Raw genomic sequence first — 19,421 nt, forward strand, 5'->3', positions numbered from 1 at the left:
GGTGCTGTGGCTCAAGTGGTAGAGCACTAGCCTTGAGCTGAAGAGCTGAGGGGCAGCACCCAGGCTCAGAGTTCAGGCCCACGACTGGACCCAAAATAAAAAAAGGTCTTCACTTTTTCATTTCTACCAATAGAATATTGTTTTCAATTTTTGTTACTTTATGTTTGAGAACATGCAAAAAAATATCCCTGAGTGCTACAAAGACTCAGAGACCTGACTCTGCCTGCACCACAGCAGTTGCTTCACAGAAGCTTCCTGCCTGAGAACCAAAGTAGGAACATCAGTATCATGGAATGATCAGGAAAGCTTGTGAAGAGTCAGTTCTATGTGTGAAATGCCCAGATACCACGAATCTACTGAGAATGCATAGATGTGAAACATTTCTCCATTGTCTTACTGCATCTGGGGATGAGCAGTAATTAGGGAGAGGAAAAGCAGTGTTCCTGAAACAATGTTATTGTTTTATTCATTTACATTTGTTTACTATTTTTTTCTTTTTAAAACTTGTGCAGTAACAGAACACATAAAAAATAAAATGGTAAGACATTTTAAGTAAGTAGTCCCAAATCTTTTAGAGGACATTAGAAATTAGAAACTTCATAACCCACTAGACAACTAACTAAGTTAACCTGTTCACTGAAGTTTGAAAGCACCATGGTAGACTTTTTTTCAACATGAAAAGAACTGAATGAATGTTTCATTAATCATTTACCAGATGTGGGAAATACTAAAACAACTCAGGACTTGACCCATTCACACTGTTAGTCATTAAAACAATAATAATGGCTTTAGAGAACCAATTTCCTTCACAAGGAAGCAAAAGTGTTCCTGCGAAGATGAACTGTTCAGCTATCTTGCTTCATTGAGAAATGGCTCTATTTATAATCATATGTTTAGATTTTTAAAATTATGCATTTTAACAGAAATGCCTACCTTTTGGGAACAAACTCCACACAATCTGGCGATGAATTCATCTTTCTACTTGCTTTAACAGGTGCACAGTTCACAGAAGTTTTTCTTTCATTTGGATTATCAACTGACTTTTGATTCTCACCCAAAGTCATAGTTTCTGCCTTTGAAGTCTAATAAATGCATGAAGGAAAAGCAGTTGAGTGGAGGGTAAAATTAATTATACGTGAAATTTCATAGAAAATACTCTCAAAATATTCTTGCCTATGTATGGCAAAATATTAAATTATAGGTATTTAAATTACATGTATGTATATGTACATTTAAAAGTTTATGTATTTATTATGGCTGATGAATATTCTCTGCCAAAATGAATTTTAATGAACAACAAAGTAACAACTTTCTAGCTTTCATGAAAAGGAGAGAAAATTAACACCCAGGTCATTAGGCAACATTTTATTTCTATTAGCTTAAGTTTTAGGAACTAGAAAATAACAAAACAAGCCAGGTGTTGATGGCTCATGCCTATATTCCTAGTTACTCAGAAGGATGATATCAGGATTGTGGTTCAAAGCTAGCAGGCACAGACAAATCTGACTCTTTTCACTGATTAACCAACAAAACCACCACTGGAAGTGGAACTATGGTTCAAGTACCAACCTTACGTGAAAGAGCTAAGGGACAGTGTCCAGACCCGGGGTTCAAGCCCAAGTACTAATACTTCCGCCTCTCACCACCCGCCCACCGCCACCCCACATCAAACCCAAAACCTAAAACCGAAACAAAACAAAACATTTTTAGTTAAGTTATTATACTTCTAATAAAGACCACATTTCTACCTGGTGAACTTGTTGAAAACTGTGGCTGAAACATTCAGTTCACACTTATAGCACTTAAAATATATGTATACATTAACCAATTTATAAGAATCTACTGGGGCTGGGAAGGTGGCTCAGTGGTAGAGCGCTTGCCTTGCATGCCTGAGGCCCTGGGTTCAATTCCTCAGCACCACATAAGCAAAAGAAAAAAGCCGGAAGTGGCGCTGTGGCTTAAGTGGTAGAGCGCTAGCCTTGAGCTGAGGAGAGGGACTGCGCCCAGGCCCAGAGTTCAGGCCCCACGACCGGACCAAAAAAAAAAAAAAAGAATCTACTGATAGCACAATAGTGGATAGCATGAACAATAAAGTAGACACATTAAGGCAGAATTCTGAAATGTTATATATTCGATAAGCATATTTTATCTGAAAAATGTGTTAAAACATTGGAAGAAATAGTTATATGGTTTTATATATATATGTGCATGTATATATAGTATATAGTAATATACACTAAATATATAGTAAAAATATACTAATATTCTTTAAAGATTCTCTTCTCGCCTAGCAATATATTCATCTTTTATAATCGTACAAGAGTCACCAACCTCATGTGCTGTGTTACTGGACAATGTCTCTGGCTCCAGACAATTTATCTGATGTAATACTGTTTTAATACGTCTTTTTAATCGTGATATTTTCTCCTGGAACAAAGAAAAATTTAACTATCAAACCACAGTATTAAAGAAAGAGAGGTACAGAAAAAATAATTTGCTAAAAAAAATCTTGTGATACTTAGATATCTACTCAGAAGAAAATTGCAAGTATTCAGTAGGCACACATTTTTACCTGAATATTTCAATCTATGTATATTTTTCTTTTTAAAACCTGAGTAATAATGGAACACATAAAAAGTAAAATGATAAGACATTTTAAGTAACTAGTCTCAAATCTTTTAGATGACATTAGAAATGAGAAACTTCATAACCCACTAGACAACTAAGTTAACCTGTTCACTGCAATTTGAAAGCATCATGGTACTACTTTCTTTCACCATGAAATTCACACACAACTGCAGAATCCACAGATATGGAGAGTTGGCGACATTAAAAAAAAAAAAGACTCAAATTGGATTTTTGTGCTTGCAAGATACTCAAGAGTGGAAGAGACTGGGATTTCATGTCCACATAAGGGAGGCAGAAGAGGATCAAGAGTTCAAGGCCAGCTGGGTGCCTGTGGCTCATGCCTATAATCCTAGCTCTCAGGAGGCTGAGATCTGAGGATCAAAGCTCAAAACCAGCCAGGGCAGGAAAGTCTGTGAGACTCTTATAAACTACCAGAAACCTGGAAGTGGCACTGTGGCTCAAGTGGTAGAGGGCTGGCCTTAAGCTGAAGAGCTAAGGGACAGTGCGCAGGTCCAGAGTTCAATACCCATGACTGACAAAAAAAAAGAAAAAAAAAAGAAAGAAAAAAAAGAGTTCAAGGCCATCCTGGATACATAATGAAAGATGCTGGGGCTCAAACTCAGGGCCTAGGTGCTGTTTTCTTTAGCTTTTTCAAGCAAGGCAAGTAATCTACCACTTGAACCATGCCCCCACTTCTGGCTTTTTTGGTGGAATTTCATTGGGGGATTTTCTACCTCGGTTGGCTTAGACCCTGTCCTCAGATTTTAGCCCCCAGAGTAGCTAGGATTACAGGCGTGACACACCAGTGCATGGCTGTGAAAAACTTTTAACAGAAATCAGCAAGTAACCCAAGAAGAGTAAAAAAATTTCCTAGAGCATTTGTAACAAGTTACTGACGCACTAATAAAAGATATATTAAAATTGAAAAGACACTACCAACCAGGCTGAGCTCATCAATTGATGTAGAATTCTTAATAGTTCTAAGAGTATATTTCTCAAGAGACAATAATAAGCTGACAATAATAAACTCTATTCTCAATGCAAACTTAAATAAGTCCTATGCCCAGGAATCAAATTTGGAAGTTCCTTTAATTACTTGTCCTTCATAAGACATTACCAAATTCTACTTTTATTGGGATCCAAGCGGTGCTAAGGATTGGATTCAGGGTTTTACGCAATTCAGGCAAGCACTGTAATACTGAGCTATATCTCAGATCCCAAATTCATGTTTTAAAACAAAATTAGAGACTTACGAAGAGTTGAACAGCTAATGCTTCATGTTTACTCTTGCACTGTGTCTTCCCAATTCGGTCATTCAATTCATTCAGTTTGCTATCAAATAGTTTGTAATCTATACTATGTACCTCCTGTCGAATCACATGTCTGACCTAGAATTATTAAAAACAAAACACAAAACACTTCCAGGTTTCTGTTTTAAGAGCAACTTTATTTCCTACTTTTAAAAATAGCTGTCATTACTTACCATAGTTAAGATATGGAACCAACCCAGATGCTCCTCAGTAGATGAATGAATCAAGAAAATGTGGTATATATACACAATGGAATTGTATGCCTCCATCAGAAAAAATGACATTGCCCCCATTTGTTACGAAATGGAAAGACTTGGAAAAAATTATATTAAGTAAGCCAGGCCCAAAAAAACATAGGTCCTATAGTTTCCCTTGTTCGCAATAACTAGTATATATCTGAGAAAAGCAGAAATGGTCAGATAAGTTGATGTTAGGCAAAATGAAGCCCAAGATAAGGACTCAAATGTTTTTTCTTTCTTGCTATTGTTTCTAACATATTTATAAGATGATTTTTTTGTTGCTTTGCATGTCCCTCCCCCACGGTATAACCCCTGTTCTCACTGTATTTGATATAGGTATAATTTGTGGAGGGGAAGGTGGACCCATTGCAACAATGAGATATACAAGACATTATGTCAAAAAATGAATTGGGAGTGGGGGGTGGGAAGGGATAGTAAGGAGAAACAAAGGAGGAGGCAACAATGCTTGATAAGAAATGTACTCATGGGGCTGGGAAGGTGGCTCAGTGGTAGAGCGCTTGCCCTGCATGCATGAGGCCCTGGGTTCGATTCCTCAGCACCACATAAGCAAAAAAAAAAAAAAATGCCAGAAGTGGCGCTGTGGCTCAAGTGGTAGAGTGCTAGCCTTGAGCTGAAGAGCTGAGGGAGAGCGCCCAGGCCCCGAGTTCAGGCCCCACGACCGGACCCCCCCCAAAAAAAGAAAGAAAAAAAATGTACTCATTACCTTGCCCATGTAATTGTAACCTCTCTGTACAGTATTTTCACAATAAAAATAAATTAAAAAAAATAAAAATAGCTGTTTCTTCTGAATTTACTATAATGAAAAATTGCACGTTACTTTTATGTCTATTTATTTATATTACTATATATCATCAAGTTTTGGAAAATGAGAAAATCAATAGAACACACCCAATATTTATATAGACAAGTTACAAATGAAGTTTATTTTGACTGATTTAGCTTTTTAACATCCTAATTGTTCCATAATATATCACACATAACTATGAGATTATATTACATGTCTCTTTTTTAATGACCATAATTGAAAGCTAGTATTTCATTAAAAAGAAAGAGCTCTCCTATGAAAAACAGAGCCCAGTGCAAACGTTGGATGATCTACAGTTAATTAAAGAGATCACACAATTTGAGACCTACCATCAACAAACTACATGGTCTTTGAGAAGTTACAATTCAGGTTTTTTTCCCTTGTCTACTGATTGGTAGAGGATCAATAAATGTTTGGTGCATGATGATAGCTAAGTTCTTTCCCAGTTGTAGGGCTTGAACTCTGAGCCTAGGGACTTTCCCTGGACTTTGGTGCTCAAGACGAGTGCTCTACCACTGGAGGTTTTGTTTTTGTTTTTTAGTTTAAGAGATAAGACTCTCAGACTTTCTTGCACCTGCTGGCTTCAAGCTGTGATCCTCAGATCTCAGCCTCCTGAGTAGTTAGTATTACAGGTGTGAGCCACAAGCAACTGGCTTATAATTTTTTTAAATAGCAAATAAGGTGATAATGAGACTGTTGCATAAAAAACTAATGCTCTAATTCCATTAGTCATCTGTACTATGTCACTATAAAAAAAATTAGCCAACTTTGGGCTGAGAAGGTGGCTCAGTGGTAGAGCGCTTGCCTTGCATGCTCGAGGCTCTGGGTTCGATTCCTCAGCACCACATAAGCAACAAGAAAAAAGCCGGAAGTGGCACTGTGGCTCAAGTGGTAGAGCCACTAGCCTTGAGCTGAAGAGCTGAGGGGCAGCGCCCAGGTCCAGAGTTAAGGCCCCATAACCGGACCCCAAAATAAAAAAAATTAGCCAACTTCTCATATTTTTTTGCTTATCAAAACCAAGTATCTGCTGAAGCACGTATTTAAGCCCCATCAATTTACCAGTTCTAGTATTGCTGTCTGCTTATCCAGAGCTACACAATTATTTCCATTAATTGGCTCTGAAGTTTTCATGCGTTTAACATTTTCTTTGTTTTCTGAAAACATCCTCTTCTTTTGATTATGGCCTGGAGGAGATAAAGATCAGCAATAAGATTCCTTCTAAAGAAGGAAATAGGAATTCTCTTAATTTATGGTCCCATTAAGTAAAAAGATAAGCCAAATAAATGACAGTAGCATTTTCATTAAAAAAAAAAATGAAGAAGAAGAATGTATCTACATAAAAACAACTCTTTTACAAACTACTTGTTTTTTAACTGGGGGCTAACTTAGGGATAGCTCTGGTGGCAGATATAATCCTTTCATAATTTTTACATAAAGCTGGGTGCTGGTGGCTCACGCCTGTAATCCTACTCAGGAGGATTGTGGTTCAAAGCCAGCCGGGGCAGGAAAGACCGTGAGACTCCTATCTCCAATAAACCACTAGAAAACCGGAAGTGGAGCTGTAGCTCAAGTGGTAGAGCGCTCGCCTTGAGATGAAGAGCTGAGGGACAGCACCCAGGCCCAGAGTTCAAGCCCCACATCCGACAAAAAAAATAATAATAATTTTTACATAATACATAACAGCTGAATGCAGTGATGTAGAGGCAGATGCAGGAGGACTGAGATTACAGAGATCCTTTCAAAAAAGGTAAAGCAAATCAAAAGAAAAGACACAACCAATAAATCCTCTACTTTAGTATTCTTATAAACAGTTACTTAGGCCAACATATTCTTAGTAAGTGATCTTATTTTTAAGGAATTTGAAATTTATGTTATCAAATGACTACTTTGTAAACTAAACAAAAATCCTATGAAGTTGATATTTTCTACATCAAGGGTCAGGGACCTATTTACCATGGGCCATTTGGATACTTATAACATCATCTGAGAACTATACAAAATTCTCCCTACAGGCAAATGAGCCTTGAGTATCCAGTGAGAAACACTGATGTCTTTCCTATCAACCAAATGATTTTGAGGGCCTTATCTGTTAAATCCACTTCAATAGCAAATGTAAATACCTTACTACTTTAATGAGATTTACCACTGAAGTGGTAAGAGTACCAGCCTCGAATGAAAAAGCCAAATGAGTGTGTCCAGGCCGAGTTCAAGCCCTAGACTCCAACCCACACACACCACCACCACTACCACTACTCCCACCCACCACCAACCGCCACCAGCAACAAAGTCTACAAACAAAATACTTTTAGGTGATTGTCATCTTTTACTGTCCCGTGGTACATTCCTTACTTGTATATTTGAGCTTCAAAATTTCTCAAAGGAAACTGACTTTTAATTTCACCAACAGATTCAAATGTAAATACTTACTGTTAATACAAACAGTGTCAAGTGATGAGTCTGCAGGCTTACAATTTGAAATGCTGACAGATGGGGTCTACAGGGTTCTTCAGTCTTCGAATTGGAAGCAGCATAGTTGCTAGTGCTGACTGAACTGACCAGGTTAGGTGTTTTCTCAGCTGGCACAAAACAGGAATCTACACTTAAAATGCCATTTTGCCTTTTCTCATGAGACTCTGAATTGGAGTTTCTTTTTAAATTGGAAATCATTTTATCATTTCTCTCATTATCCAAGGTGTTTTGAACTATACCACTCAATACAGCAGGAGGACAGCAAGTAGATTTATTATAATTCTCTTCATATTCAAAAATGGATTTTATTCCATTTGCCTGGTCTTTACAATGAGTTTTGTGTGTTTTCTGTGAAGGTTTTGTCTCCTGTACAGATAATTTGCTGAGGGAATCTATTGCTTTTCTTGGCTTTTGATAAAGACATGTGACTTGGGCAGCAACATTTTCCAATCTTGTTTCTGAATCAGTAACTTCTTCTAGTGGTTGTATATTCTTAGGGTGCACATTTTTCTGTGAAAATACTAGTTTTTTGTTAGACTCCAGTGAGAAACTACCATGTTCAGAATGCCTGTATTTGCTATTTATAACCACAGTACTTAAATTCTCATTACCAGTTGGACTATTATTCCCCATAGTTTTCTTCAGAGTGTCAACATTTCTTGACTTATTCAGGACCTCTATTTGCTTCCGGCAACTTACAGGCATTGTTTTTTTTGCTTTTAAGATCTTCTGTTTAATTTTACCTGGACTTGCCATCTTCATATCCTAGAATTTAAGATATGGCATTTAAATGTATTTCTTCATTGAATGAAAATTATTCATTGACAGGTGGGCATGAATGGTCCATGCCTGTGATCCAAGCTACTCATGAGGCTGAGATCTGAGACAGTTTGGGCAAAAAAGTCTGTGAGGCTCTTATTATCAATTAGCAAAAAAAAAAAAAAAGATTAAGTTTCATATGTTCATAATGTACTCTGTATATCACATTTTTCTACAAACAGTAGCTCCTTTTTCTCAAGCTTTCTTAAGGCCAAATTTCCAAAATTAGTGGTAGTACAGGAGGAATTACCACTAGTCAGGAGTAAGAAAGCATGAAGATTCACAAGATACCAGGTCAAAGAGCATGCCAATTTAATAATATGTAAGTCTCAAAATCTTTAATGAACGTAAGACAGATCCTAAAACTGAAGATGTCAATAAACTATCCAAAACCACCTGAATAACTTTTTCATTTCATACTTCAAGCTTTTATGTATTTTTTATTTTAAAAAAATCACTAGATAAGGAACATTTACAAGATTTGTTAAGATCCTAAAGTTGAGATGAATAGACAAAATAAGTAAATACAATAAATCATATTAAAAAATCCTGACAAGTGCTCAAGTTTGGTAGCTCATGCCTGTAATCTCAACTACTTGACAGGAAGAGATTGGGAGGCCTAAACCAAAGGGACTGAGGTTGTGTCTCTCAAATACAGCACCAAGCACAGAGCCCGAGTTCAAACTCTCAATACCACCATAGGACCCGACATGGAGAAATGCCATAAAACCAAATAGTACCAACGAATATTCTAATCTACCTGTACAGAATTTTTCCTATATGACTACATTGTGTCTTCAAGAAATTCTTTATTTCCCAGAAAGAAAACAGATGAGCATGGCTGAAAGATGTATGTGTCTCTATATGTATGTGTCTCTATATATACACTTATGTAAGCATACATAATAATATATTCATCAACTTTTTTTTCTTCTTGGTGTTATGGGGCTTGAACTTAGGGCCTGGGCACTGTTCCTGACCTTTTTTGCTCAAGGCACTTTGAGCCACAGTGCTACTTCTGGTTTTCTGATAGTTGATTGGAGGTAAGAGTCTCATGGACTTTTCTGCCTGGGCTGGCTTTGAACTGTGATTCTCAAATCTCAGCCTCCTAAATAGCTAGGACTATAGGCGTGTGCCCCACACCTGGCAACTTTGTCTTTTAATTCAGGGGACCAAAAGCAGACCCTTGACAAGGTATGAAAGCTCTCTATCAGTAAGCTACTCCCCCATACTCCATTGTTTTTTCTTTTTTGCAGGTACAGAAATAGCTGGGATAATACCAATCATGCCTGGCTTAATTGGCTGCTAAGATACTCCTAGACTAATAGTGTTATATCTTGACAAACCTCTTGTAAATACAAAACATATACTTTGTTCTCTACTATATTGACCATGGACTGACATGACTGGGTGGAAAACCAACCTTGCATTCCTACAATTAATCTCATTTCATGTGAGGATACAAAAATCCCTCCTCTATACTTCTGTTCTCAAATTGCTAATATTTTGCTTAGCATTTTCCCCTCTAGAATCATGAGTGATTACTCTGAAATTTCATTTCTTTTGACGTCTCCTTTTGGTATCATGATAATACTGGCCTCAAGTATGATTTGTGAATTGTTCCTTCTGCTTCTTGGACAAATTTGTGCATTGGTGCCTTGAAATGTATAACAGAAGCTGGATATGGTGGTAGACACTTATAATCCCAACACTTGGGAATTTGAGATGAGTTTTTCGTGAGGTCAAGGCCAGCCTGGACTTTATAGTGGACTATGGTATTTTCGTGCAATGTCTTTCTTATGGAAAAATACTGTCATCAGTATACTGTGTATTCTGCCAGGTATGGTTATTAGTACCATGACCTCAGCACTTGGAATGCTAAGAAATTTGAATTTCAGGCCAGACTGTACTACAGAGAAACCATTTCTCAAAAAGAGAAACACAAATGAGATGTTGTCTCCAACAAAAATTGTTCATTCTGCTGGTGATGGGCTGAGTGTTGACAAGATGTCACTCCTAAGTCTAGCTGAAGTGTTTTTTGAGTCTTGTGATTTTTGTGCTAATCTGGCTAGTTTTTACCAACTGTGAAACTAGTGCATCATCAGTCAATTGTATTTCCTCCTTCAATTCTGTCAGTGCTTCCCTTATATACTTAGTTGTGGTCACTAAAAGTTTATGGGGAGTTGATTTTTTTTGTGTGTGCCAGTCCTAGGGCTTGAACTCAGGGCCTGGGCACTGTCCCTGACTGAGCTTCTTTTGCTCAAGGATAGCACTCTACCACTTGAGCCACAGTGCCACTTCCAGCCTTTTCTGTTTATGTGGTACTGAAGAATTGAACCAGGGCTTCATGCATATTAGGCAGGCACTCTACCACTAAGCCACTTTCCCAGCCCAAGATGGGGGAGGCATTATAAAAGGTATCTCTTTATATTTTTAACAATACCTTTTATTTTAGCTAATTTTGTCTGATATTAGTATGGCCACTCTAGATTTGTTACTGTTTTTCTATGAGTTTATGTTTTTCTTTTGCATCTCTGAACTTAAAATGCTCCCATTAAACAGTATTTAGAAGGATGTTGGTGTTACTTCTGGTCTGACGATTTCAGGTACCTTATTAGATCCAGTCACATTTGGTATCATTATTAAAAGCTGGATTTCTCTCTCCAATTATACTTTGCTCAATGTCTCATTCCTTTTCCTGTATACTTTAATTGCCCTAGGGATTAGGGGTGTGTGTGTGTGTGTGTGTGTGTGTGTGCATGCACACACACATAAAAACTCAGGGCATAAAAACTCAAGGCCTGCTGCTCTTGCTGGGTGTGGCTTGCTTTCTTACACTAGGAACACCTTCACTTCTGTTTTTTTCCCCAGATTAGAAATGGGTCTCAGATTTGTTTATCAAGGCTTGACTCTGAACCTTATTCTAAGATGTATTAATACATGCATATGTATGTTCAATATAGAATTTTAAGTAGCTGCAGAAAAATTTCAGTTCAACAAGGTAGATTATAAGCACAATGCATCTTTATCAATGTCAGCCCTTCCACTGTTCTCCCCTATCCTTTCCCATTCCCATTCATATGGCTCCCTTCTTTTTTTTTGTCATCATGGGGCCTGAACTCTGAGCCTGGCCACTGTCCCTCCGGCGCTCTTCAGCTCAAGGCAAGCACCCTACCACTTGAGCCATAATGCCACTTCCAGCTTTTTCTGCTTATGTGGTGCTGAGGAATCGAACCTAGGGCCTCATGCATGCAAGTCAAGTACTCTACCACTGAGCCACCTTCCCAGCCCTATAGCTCCACGTATACACACACACACACACACACACACACACACACACACACACACACATTGACTATGACTGTATTCACCCTCACTTCTCTATTCATCTGCCTCTATTCCCCTTGACATCCCCCCTTCCCGACAAAACATGTTTCAGCTTTCTGGTAGTCATTTGTTAAAGTGCTTATTAGTTGTTTAAGGAGTTACATCATTACAGTCCTCCTTTAGCATTCCTCTTTGTGTATAGCCCTGTTTATGATTTCATGTTTATAATTTGCATCTAACTTCCACATAAGGAGACAATATGTGTTGTTTATCTCTCTAATCCTGAGTTATTTCACTTAAGGAATAAATTTCAAGAGGTATGCCAGTTGCCAAGTCTGAACCAAATACAAACCAATTAAATAGACTCATATTGAAGCAATAATAGTCTCCCATCAAAGTCTGTCTCCATGGATTCACAGCTGACTTCTGTAAGAACTTTAAAGAAACTTTTCCATAAAATAGAAAGGGAAGTCACTACCAAACATTCTATGAAGCCAGTATTACACAACCCCAAAACCAGACAGGGACCCAACCAAGAGAGAATTATAGACCAATCTTTTCCATGTAACATAGAGCCAAATCTCCTACATAAAATACTTGCTAACCAAATTCAACAATTAAAAAATCATTCACTAGTATCAGGTTGCTTTTATCACAGAGATCCAAGGCTGGTTTAATACACTTAAAAGTAACAGCACATTGTATTAGATTCTTTGAGCCGGGTGCTGGTGGCTCACGCCTGTAATCCTAGCTACTCAGGAGGCTGAGATCTGAGGATCGCGGTTCAAAGCCAGCCCGGGCAAGAGAGACTGTGAGACTCCTATCTCCAATAAACCACCAGAAAACCGGAAGTGGCGCTGTAGCTCAAGTGGTAGAGCGCTCGCCTTGAGCTGAAGAGCTGAGGGATAGCGCCCAAGCCCAGAGTTCAAGCCCCACGACCGACCAAAAAAAAAAAAAAAGACTCCATATAGATTCTTTGTATTAGATTCTTTTTTAATGGTGTTAAGTGGTGTCATTTTTAAACCCAATTCAATTACATTAAAATTTAATTTTTTGGTTTTGTTTTCCTTCTTGGTATTTGAGGTTTGAATTTAGGGCCTCATTTTTGCTGAGATTTGAGCTACAGGCCTTTTTAAAGTCATTTTTTGGATAAATGCTCATGTTTGCTTGGAGCATGATCTAATTTTACACTTCAGCAAAGCTGGGATATATAGCAGAGAAGACAGAGACAGTCCACAAGGTGTGGCTACTAGTTAAGACTGGGTCTCAGTATCTTTTGGCTAAAAAGTGCTCTTCAAGATATACATGACTCCCAAGTAGCAGAGATTAGGAATAGGAGATACTCAGGTCAAGGCAATTGTTTAAAATGTTTACACCTTCAACTAATTAATGAAGTCTAATAGTTCTTCAGGATAGTCTACCTAGGTAATTGTGTCACAATTGCTTTCTTGCCAATCCTGTTTCTTTTTCTGGTCTTAATGCCTTTACTGGAAACTCCAGTATCAGGGCTTTATCTTTTCCATATCTGAGAAAAGCACATATTTCCACTTTGTTTTCTCTGTTTGTATTGGGCATTAAACTCACTCCCTAACATTTTTTGCTCAGCTTTTGTGCTCATGGCTGGTGATCTACCACTTGAACCATATCTCTAGTATAGCTTTTTGTTTGGAAATTTTCTAGTAATGTTAAAATTCTATGCATTTGGCCTTTTCTTATACATAGTCTAAAAATACTAAATAGAAAATCCCAGAAGTAAATGATATACTTTTTTTTTGTGCCAGCACTGGGACTTGAACTCAAGGCCTGGGCACTCTACCAATTACTTGAGCCACAGCTATACTTCTGGTTTTTATTAATTTATTTTTTGGTGGTTAATTGGAAATAAGAATCTCACAGACTTTCCTGCCTGAGTCGGCTTCCATTTGGCTTCCTAAGATCTGAGTCCTGAGTAGCTAGGATTACAGATGTGAGTCAGCAATACCTGGCTGTTGTTTCTTTTTGTGACAATCCTGGGGCTTGAACAAAGGACCTGGGTGCTGTCACTAGCTCTTTTGGCTCAAGGCTAGTGTTTTAACACTTGAGCCACAACTCCACTTCCAGCTTTCTGGTGAATTGGAGATAAGAGTCTCATGGACTTTCCTGCGTGGTCTGGCTTTGAACCCTGGTCCTCAGATCTCAGCCTTCTGAGTAGGTAAGATTATAGCTGTTAGACATGGATGAAGTTTTAGATTGCACGTGATTCTGAGAAGCACGATGAAACCATGTGCTCTCCCACATAATTCTTACCGGGACAAGAATTATCCTTGATCCTGTGTACCTGCCCAACATACTCTATCTGTTCTTAAAAGCCATATGGGTTAGGGGATGTCATATGGCTTTGTGCACGTGTGTGTGTGTGTGTGTGTGTGTGTGTGTGTGCACACGCATGCACGCACATATACATGTTGGTATACCTGGCCTTGAACTCACTCTCTCTTGTTTTTTCTGCTCAAACCTCACTTTATGCCAGTTCTGGGGCTTGAAGTTAGCACATGGGTGCTGTGCTTGACCTTTTGTGCTCAAGGCTAGAGCCCCACCACTTGGGCCATACATCCACTTCCAGCTTTTTGCTAGTTAATTGGAAGTTAAGAGTCCTATGGACTTTCCTGCCCTGGCTGGCTTCAAACTATACTCCTCAGATCTCAGCCTCCTAAGTAGCTAGGATTACAACAGGTGTGAGTCACCTATACCTGGATGAACTTTTTTTCTTTTTTTTTTTTTTCAGTCATGGGGCTTGAACTCTGGGTCTAGGTACTGTCCCTCAGCTCTTCAGCTCAAGGCAAGTGCTCTACCAGTTGAGCCACAGCGCCACTTCTGGTTTGTTTTTTTTTTCTGGGTGGTTAAGAGTCTCACGGACTTTCCTACCCGGGCTGGCTCTGAATTGTCATCCTAAGATCGTAGCCTCCTAAGTAGCTAGGATTACAGGGGTGAGCCACTGGCACCCAGCTTGAATTTTATCTACCTTACTCTGTTAATTTTAGTTATTCTTCAATTTCAGATTTATCAGCATAAATTTTTCATAGTAGTCTCTACATTTACAACCAACAGTGCTGCTTTTCTTTTTTGATAGTTTAGTGAAATTTTCAAAGCACTTACTCTGCCTTGTTAGCTTGGTATTAACAGTGTTCCATTTCATCATTGTCATTAATCCTTTCCACTCTGGTTTTGATTGGTTGGTCTTGTTCAAATGTTGAAATAAAAGCCCATTTTTCTCTTTTCAGGCTCTTAATTCAGGGCCTCCTGCTTGTTCCACTTGCGTGTACAGCTGGTGCTCTACTACTTGAAGCATTCTTCCAGCCTGACTTTTTGCTAGTTATTTTTAGAGGTGGAGTCACACAGATTTTTCGGCCGAGCTGGCTTCAAACAGCTCCTCCAGATCTCAGTGGTCAGAATTACAGAGACAAGTGCTGTAACAGGCAATGGATGCTCAACAAAATAAGACCTTTTTAGAGACCCATTTGTGCCATGTAAAGGTTAATCCCAGGAACACACATTATTCCGTGGACTAATAACAGCAGCATTATATAAACACTAGGAGAACGTTGCTGTTACATTAGCAAAGTTTAAGTACTAGTACAAAGTGAGTAAAAGTGTTCTAATGAAATACAGGTGTTACTTGCCAGACTCTTCAATGCCTACTGGCAATTATCTTAAACTAATTTCAGCAACTTATTCTCTAAAAACCTGTTAAATACACTCCCACATCCATTCATTCATTTAAATGATAAGGACTAAGACCAAAGCCATACGGATGCTGGACTAGCCCTCAACCAATTGAGTTGTCCCCAACTCTTGTTGTTTGTTTTTATCTGTGATAGCCCTATGGATTAAACCCAAGTCCTTACAAATGGTGGAGGAAGGCACTTTATCACTTGACTGGTGCTTTAGCCCTTTATTTTATGGAACTGGGTTAGATCCTAATGAGTAGCTGGAATTCTTTCTTACACAGTATTTTGTACTGGAATTATCAACCTAACCTTGGTCTTCCCTAAATTGATTACAATAGTACATATTATCATTTCTTCAACCATTACTCCTTTGTTTTTTTGCCAGTCCTGAGGTTTGAACTCAGGGCCTGGGCACTGTCCGTGAACTTCTTCTGCTCAAGGCTAGCACTCCATGACTTGAGCCACAGCACTACTTTGGGCCTCTTCTGTTTATGTGGTAGTGAGGAACGGAACCCAGGGCTTTATGCATGCTAGGCAAGCATTCTACCACTAAGCCACATTCCCAGCCCTACCATTACTCTTTTAATATTGTTCAAATCCCATCTCTCTTAGCCAGGCATTGGTGGCGGATGCTTGTAATCCTAGCTACTCTGGAGGCTGAGATCTGAGGACTGCTGTTCCTAGCCAATTCAGGCACGGATTAACCTCCAGAAAAACAGGAAGTGGTGCTTTGGCTCAAAGTGGTAGAGTGCTACCCTTGAGCGAAAGAGCTCAGGGGCAATGCCTGGGCCCTGGGTTCAAGCCCCACAACCAACAACACAAGAAAAGATAATCTCTTTAACAATTCATCCAATGGGAGAATCACCACTGGAAGCCAATTTGGGCAAAAGTTTAAATTGGGCATGGAGACATACACCTGAAATTCCAGTAATAAGGACATATGGTGGTACTAAAGACAAGGTACAAGGTGGATAAAACAAGAACAGAAAAATTCAAGATGAATCTTGATTGCAGCAGTCCATGGACCACATACATCTTATCAATAATACACTGCTCATGCTCTTCTGTTGTGACAGAACTCAATTTTGTGTTGACATAGTCTGCAGATACATGGAGATAATACTGAGAATTAAGTAGATTAATGAGGTTGGATCCCACCAACAGTTCTAAAAATGAGTAAGGTATAAGCAAGCTAGGATGAGAGGCACAGCTCATAAGAACTGAATTCAGTGTATATACTTGGTGCTTCATTTAGATGCTTCTTTTGTGTTTTGAGTAGGTTGTTATATAAATCATCTCCATTTCTTCTGCAAATACGAATGTCACAGATCACTAAGCAGCCACAGGTATGACAAAATCCTAATGAAACTAGTTTTAAGAACCTGGAGCCTCATGCCTGTAATCCTAGCTACTCAGAAGGCTCAGATCTGAGGATCACAGTTTGTAGCCAGCCTGGGTCGAAAAGTCCGTAAGACTGTTACCTCCAAATTACCAACAAAAAAACCTGAAGTGGAGATGTACTCAAATGGTAGAGTGCCAGGCCTGAGTGGAAAAAAAACATGCCTAAGTTTGAGGCTGAGTTCAAGCTCCAGTACTGGTACAACAAACAGAACTGAGTTCCAGTCTAGAATAAGTATACATAAATTGGTGTCAAATTCCTTAACAGGAATTTCTCAGGGCAAATGATAGGACAAATATTGAATGCACATCTGTGGAGATAACCATCGCAGGGATGCTTTTAGTGGGAAATTTGAGAACAGGAAGCAGTCCTGTTGGAAGGCAAGGCATTGTTAAGGAGATGATTTTTTTTTTTTGGTAAAAATTAATGGCGTAGGGCTGGGAAGGTGGCTCAATGGTAGAGCACTTGCCTTGCATGCAGGAGGCCCTGGGTTCAATTCCTCAGCACCACATAAGCAAAAAGAAAAAAGCCAGAATTGGCGCTGTGGCTCAAGTGGTAGAGTGCTAGCCTTGAGCTGAAGAGCTGAGGAACAGCGCCCAGGCCCAGAGTTCAGGCCCCACAACCGGACCCCAAAAAAAACAAAAACAATATTAATGGTATACAAGTCCAGAACTCACATTTTCAGAAGAGTTACCCTGACTGTGCAGATTTAAGATGGTGGCATGGGAAAGCAGAATGGCAATTAGTTGCTTCCTCTGCTTATTAGCCCCACAGTTGAAGCTGATCCTCCAAACTGCACTCGCGAGAAATTGGTTTTGTTGCATGTTTTTCTTTAATCATCACCAGAATAAAGGGGCCAGGACTGGGAATGTGGCTTAGTGGTTGAGTGAAGTTCTGGGTCGATTCCTCAATACCACATCAACAGTGGTGCTGTGGCTCAAGTGGTTGAGTGCTAGCCTTGAGCAAAAGAAGCTCAGGGACAGCGCCCAGGCCCTGAATTCAAAGCCCCAGGCCTGGCAAATTAAAAAAAAAAAAAAAAAAGAGGTCCACTCACAGCAGTATCCCCTACAGGGGAAATCTCCTCCCAGGTGCATGGATATGTGTGCTTTTTCGCAGATTCCTTTTTGCTTCTTCGCTAGGTGAGGGGTCTGACCAGAGGTTTCTGCACGCCCTGATCCACTCAGGCTACACTCCCAGCTTTGAATGATTAAAAGTCCCCTAGTACCTCTGATACTCCACCTTGAATTGACTAAAATCCCCTAGTACCTCTGATACTCCACCTTGAATTGACTAAAATCCCCTAGTATCTCTGATACTCCACCTTGAATGACCAAGTCTCCTAGTACCTCTGATACTCCACCTTGAATTGACTAAAATCCCTAGTACCTCTGATACTCCACCTTGAATGACTAAGTCCCCTAGTACCTCTGATACTCCACCTTGAATGACTAAGTCCCTTAGTACCTCTGATACTCCACCTTGAATGACCAAGTCCCCTAGTACCTCTGATACTCCACCTTGAATGACCAAGTCCCCTAGTACCTCTGATACTCCACCTTGAATGACTAAGTCCCCTAGTACCTCTGATACTCCACCTTGCATGACTAAGTCCCCTAGTACCTCTGATACTCCACCTTGAATGACTAAGTCCCCTAGTACCTCTGATACTCCACCTTGAATGACTAAGTCCCCTAGTACCTCTGATACTCCACCTTGAATGACCAAGTCCCCTAGTACCTCTGATACTCCACCTTGAATGACCAAGTCCCTTAGTACCTCTGATACTCCACCTTGAATTGACTAAAATCCCTAGTACCTCTGATACTCCACCTTGAATGACTAAGTCCCCTAGTACCTCTGATACTCCACCTTGAATGACTAAGTCCCCTAGTATCTCTGATACTCCACCTTGAATGACCAAGTCTCCTAGTACCTCTGATACTCCACCTTGAATTGACTAAAATCCCTAGTACCTCTGATACTCCACCTTGAATGACTAAGTCCCCTAGTACCTCTGATACTCCACCTTGAATGACTAAGTCCCCTAGTACCTCTGATACTCCACCTTGCATGACCAAGTCCCCTAGTACCTCTGATACTCCACCTTGCATGACTAAGTCCCCTAGTACCTCTGATACTCCACCTTGCATGACTAAGTCCCCTAGTACCTCTGATACTCCACCTTGCATGACTAAGTCCCCTAGTACCTCTGATACTCCACCTTGAATGACCAAGTCCCTTAGTACCTCTGATACTCCACCTTGAATGACCAAGTCCCCTAGTACCTCTGATACTCCACTAGTACCTCTGATACTCCACCTTGAATGACTAAGTCCCCTAGTACCTCTGATACTCCGCCGCCGGCCAGAAAGGACCCCGACAGCCGGCCAGGGTCTCGGGGGTGGGGAACCGTTCGCGGGCGTCTCCGGGGTGGGGCCGGTCGGAGGGGGCTCCGGGTGCGGAGCCGCTCGCGGGGGTCCTCGGGGCGGGGACCTGGCCGCGGGGTCTCCGGGTGGGGAAACCGTTCGCGGCGGGGTCTTCGGGGTGGGGGCCCAGTCGCGAGGCTATCCGGAGAGCGGGAACCGTCCGCCGGGGTGTGCGCGATGGGGGCCCGCCAACGCTCCTCCGACCCCTCAAGAACCACCCCGCGGACGGCTTCCTGCCACAGCCGGACGCCTCGCCGCGGAGCTCGGTCTC

The 19,421-nt window shown here is 40.1% G+C and overlaps 1 protein-coding gene across 1 annotated transcript in view; it reads right to left on the reverse strand.

The window, feature by feature from the left end:
- The window catches only part of Atf7ip2 (activating transcription factor 7 interacting protein 2), a 30,162-nt gene that overhangs the window by 7,589 nt on the left and 3,152 nt on the right, over positions 1-19,421 (reverse strand). Inside the window, exons 3-7 of the mRNA XM_013011213.1 lie at positions 19,069-19,288; positions 6,063-6,187; positions 3,882-4,016; positions 2,332-2,427; positions 934-1,082 (exon numbers count right to left, since the gene is read on the reverse strand). Coding sequence (XP_012866667.1) covers positions 934-1,082; positions 2,332-2,427; positions 3,882-4,016; positions 6,063-6,187; positions 19,069-19,288 — 725 coding nt within the window. The remainder of the gene's footprint in view (positions 1-933; positions 1,083-2,331; positions 2,428-3,881; positions 4,017-6,062; positions 6,188-19,068; positions 19,289-19,421) is intronic.

The sequence above is a fragment of the Dipodomys ordii genome, unplaced genomic scaffold (genome assembly GCF_000151885.1).
Source record: "Dipodomys ordii isolate 6190 unplaced genomic scaffold, Dord_2.0 Scaffold14, whole genome shotgun sequence".
NCBI lineage: Eukaryota > Metazoa > Chordata > Mammalia > Rodentia > Heteromyidae > Dipodomys > Dipodomys ordii.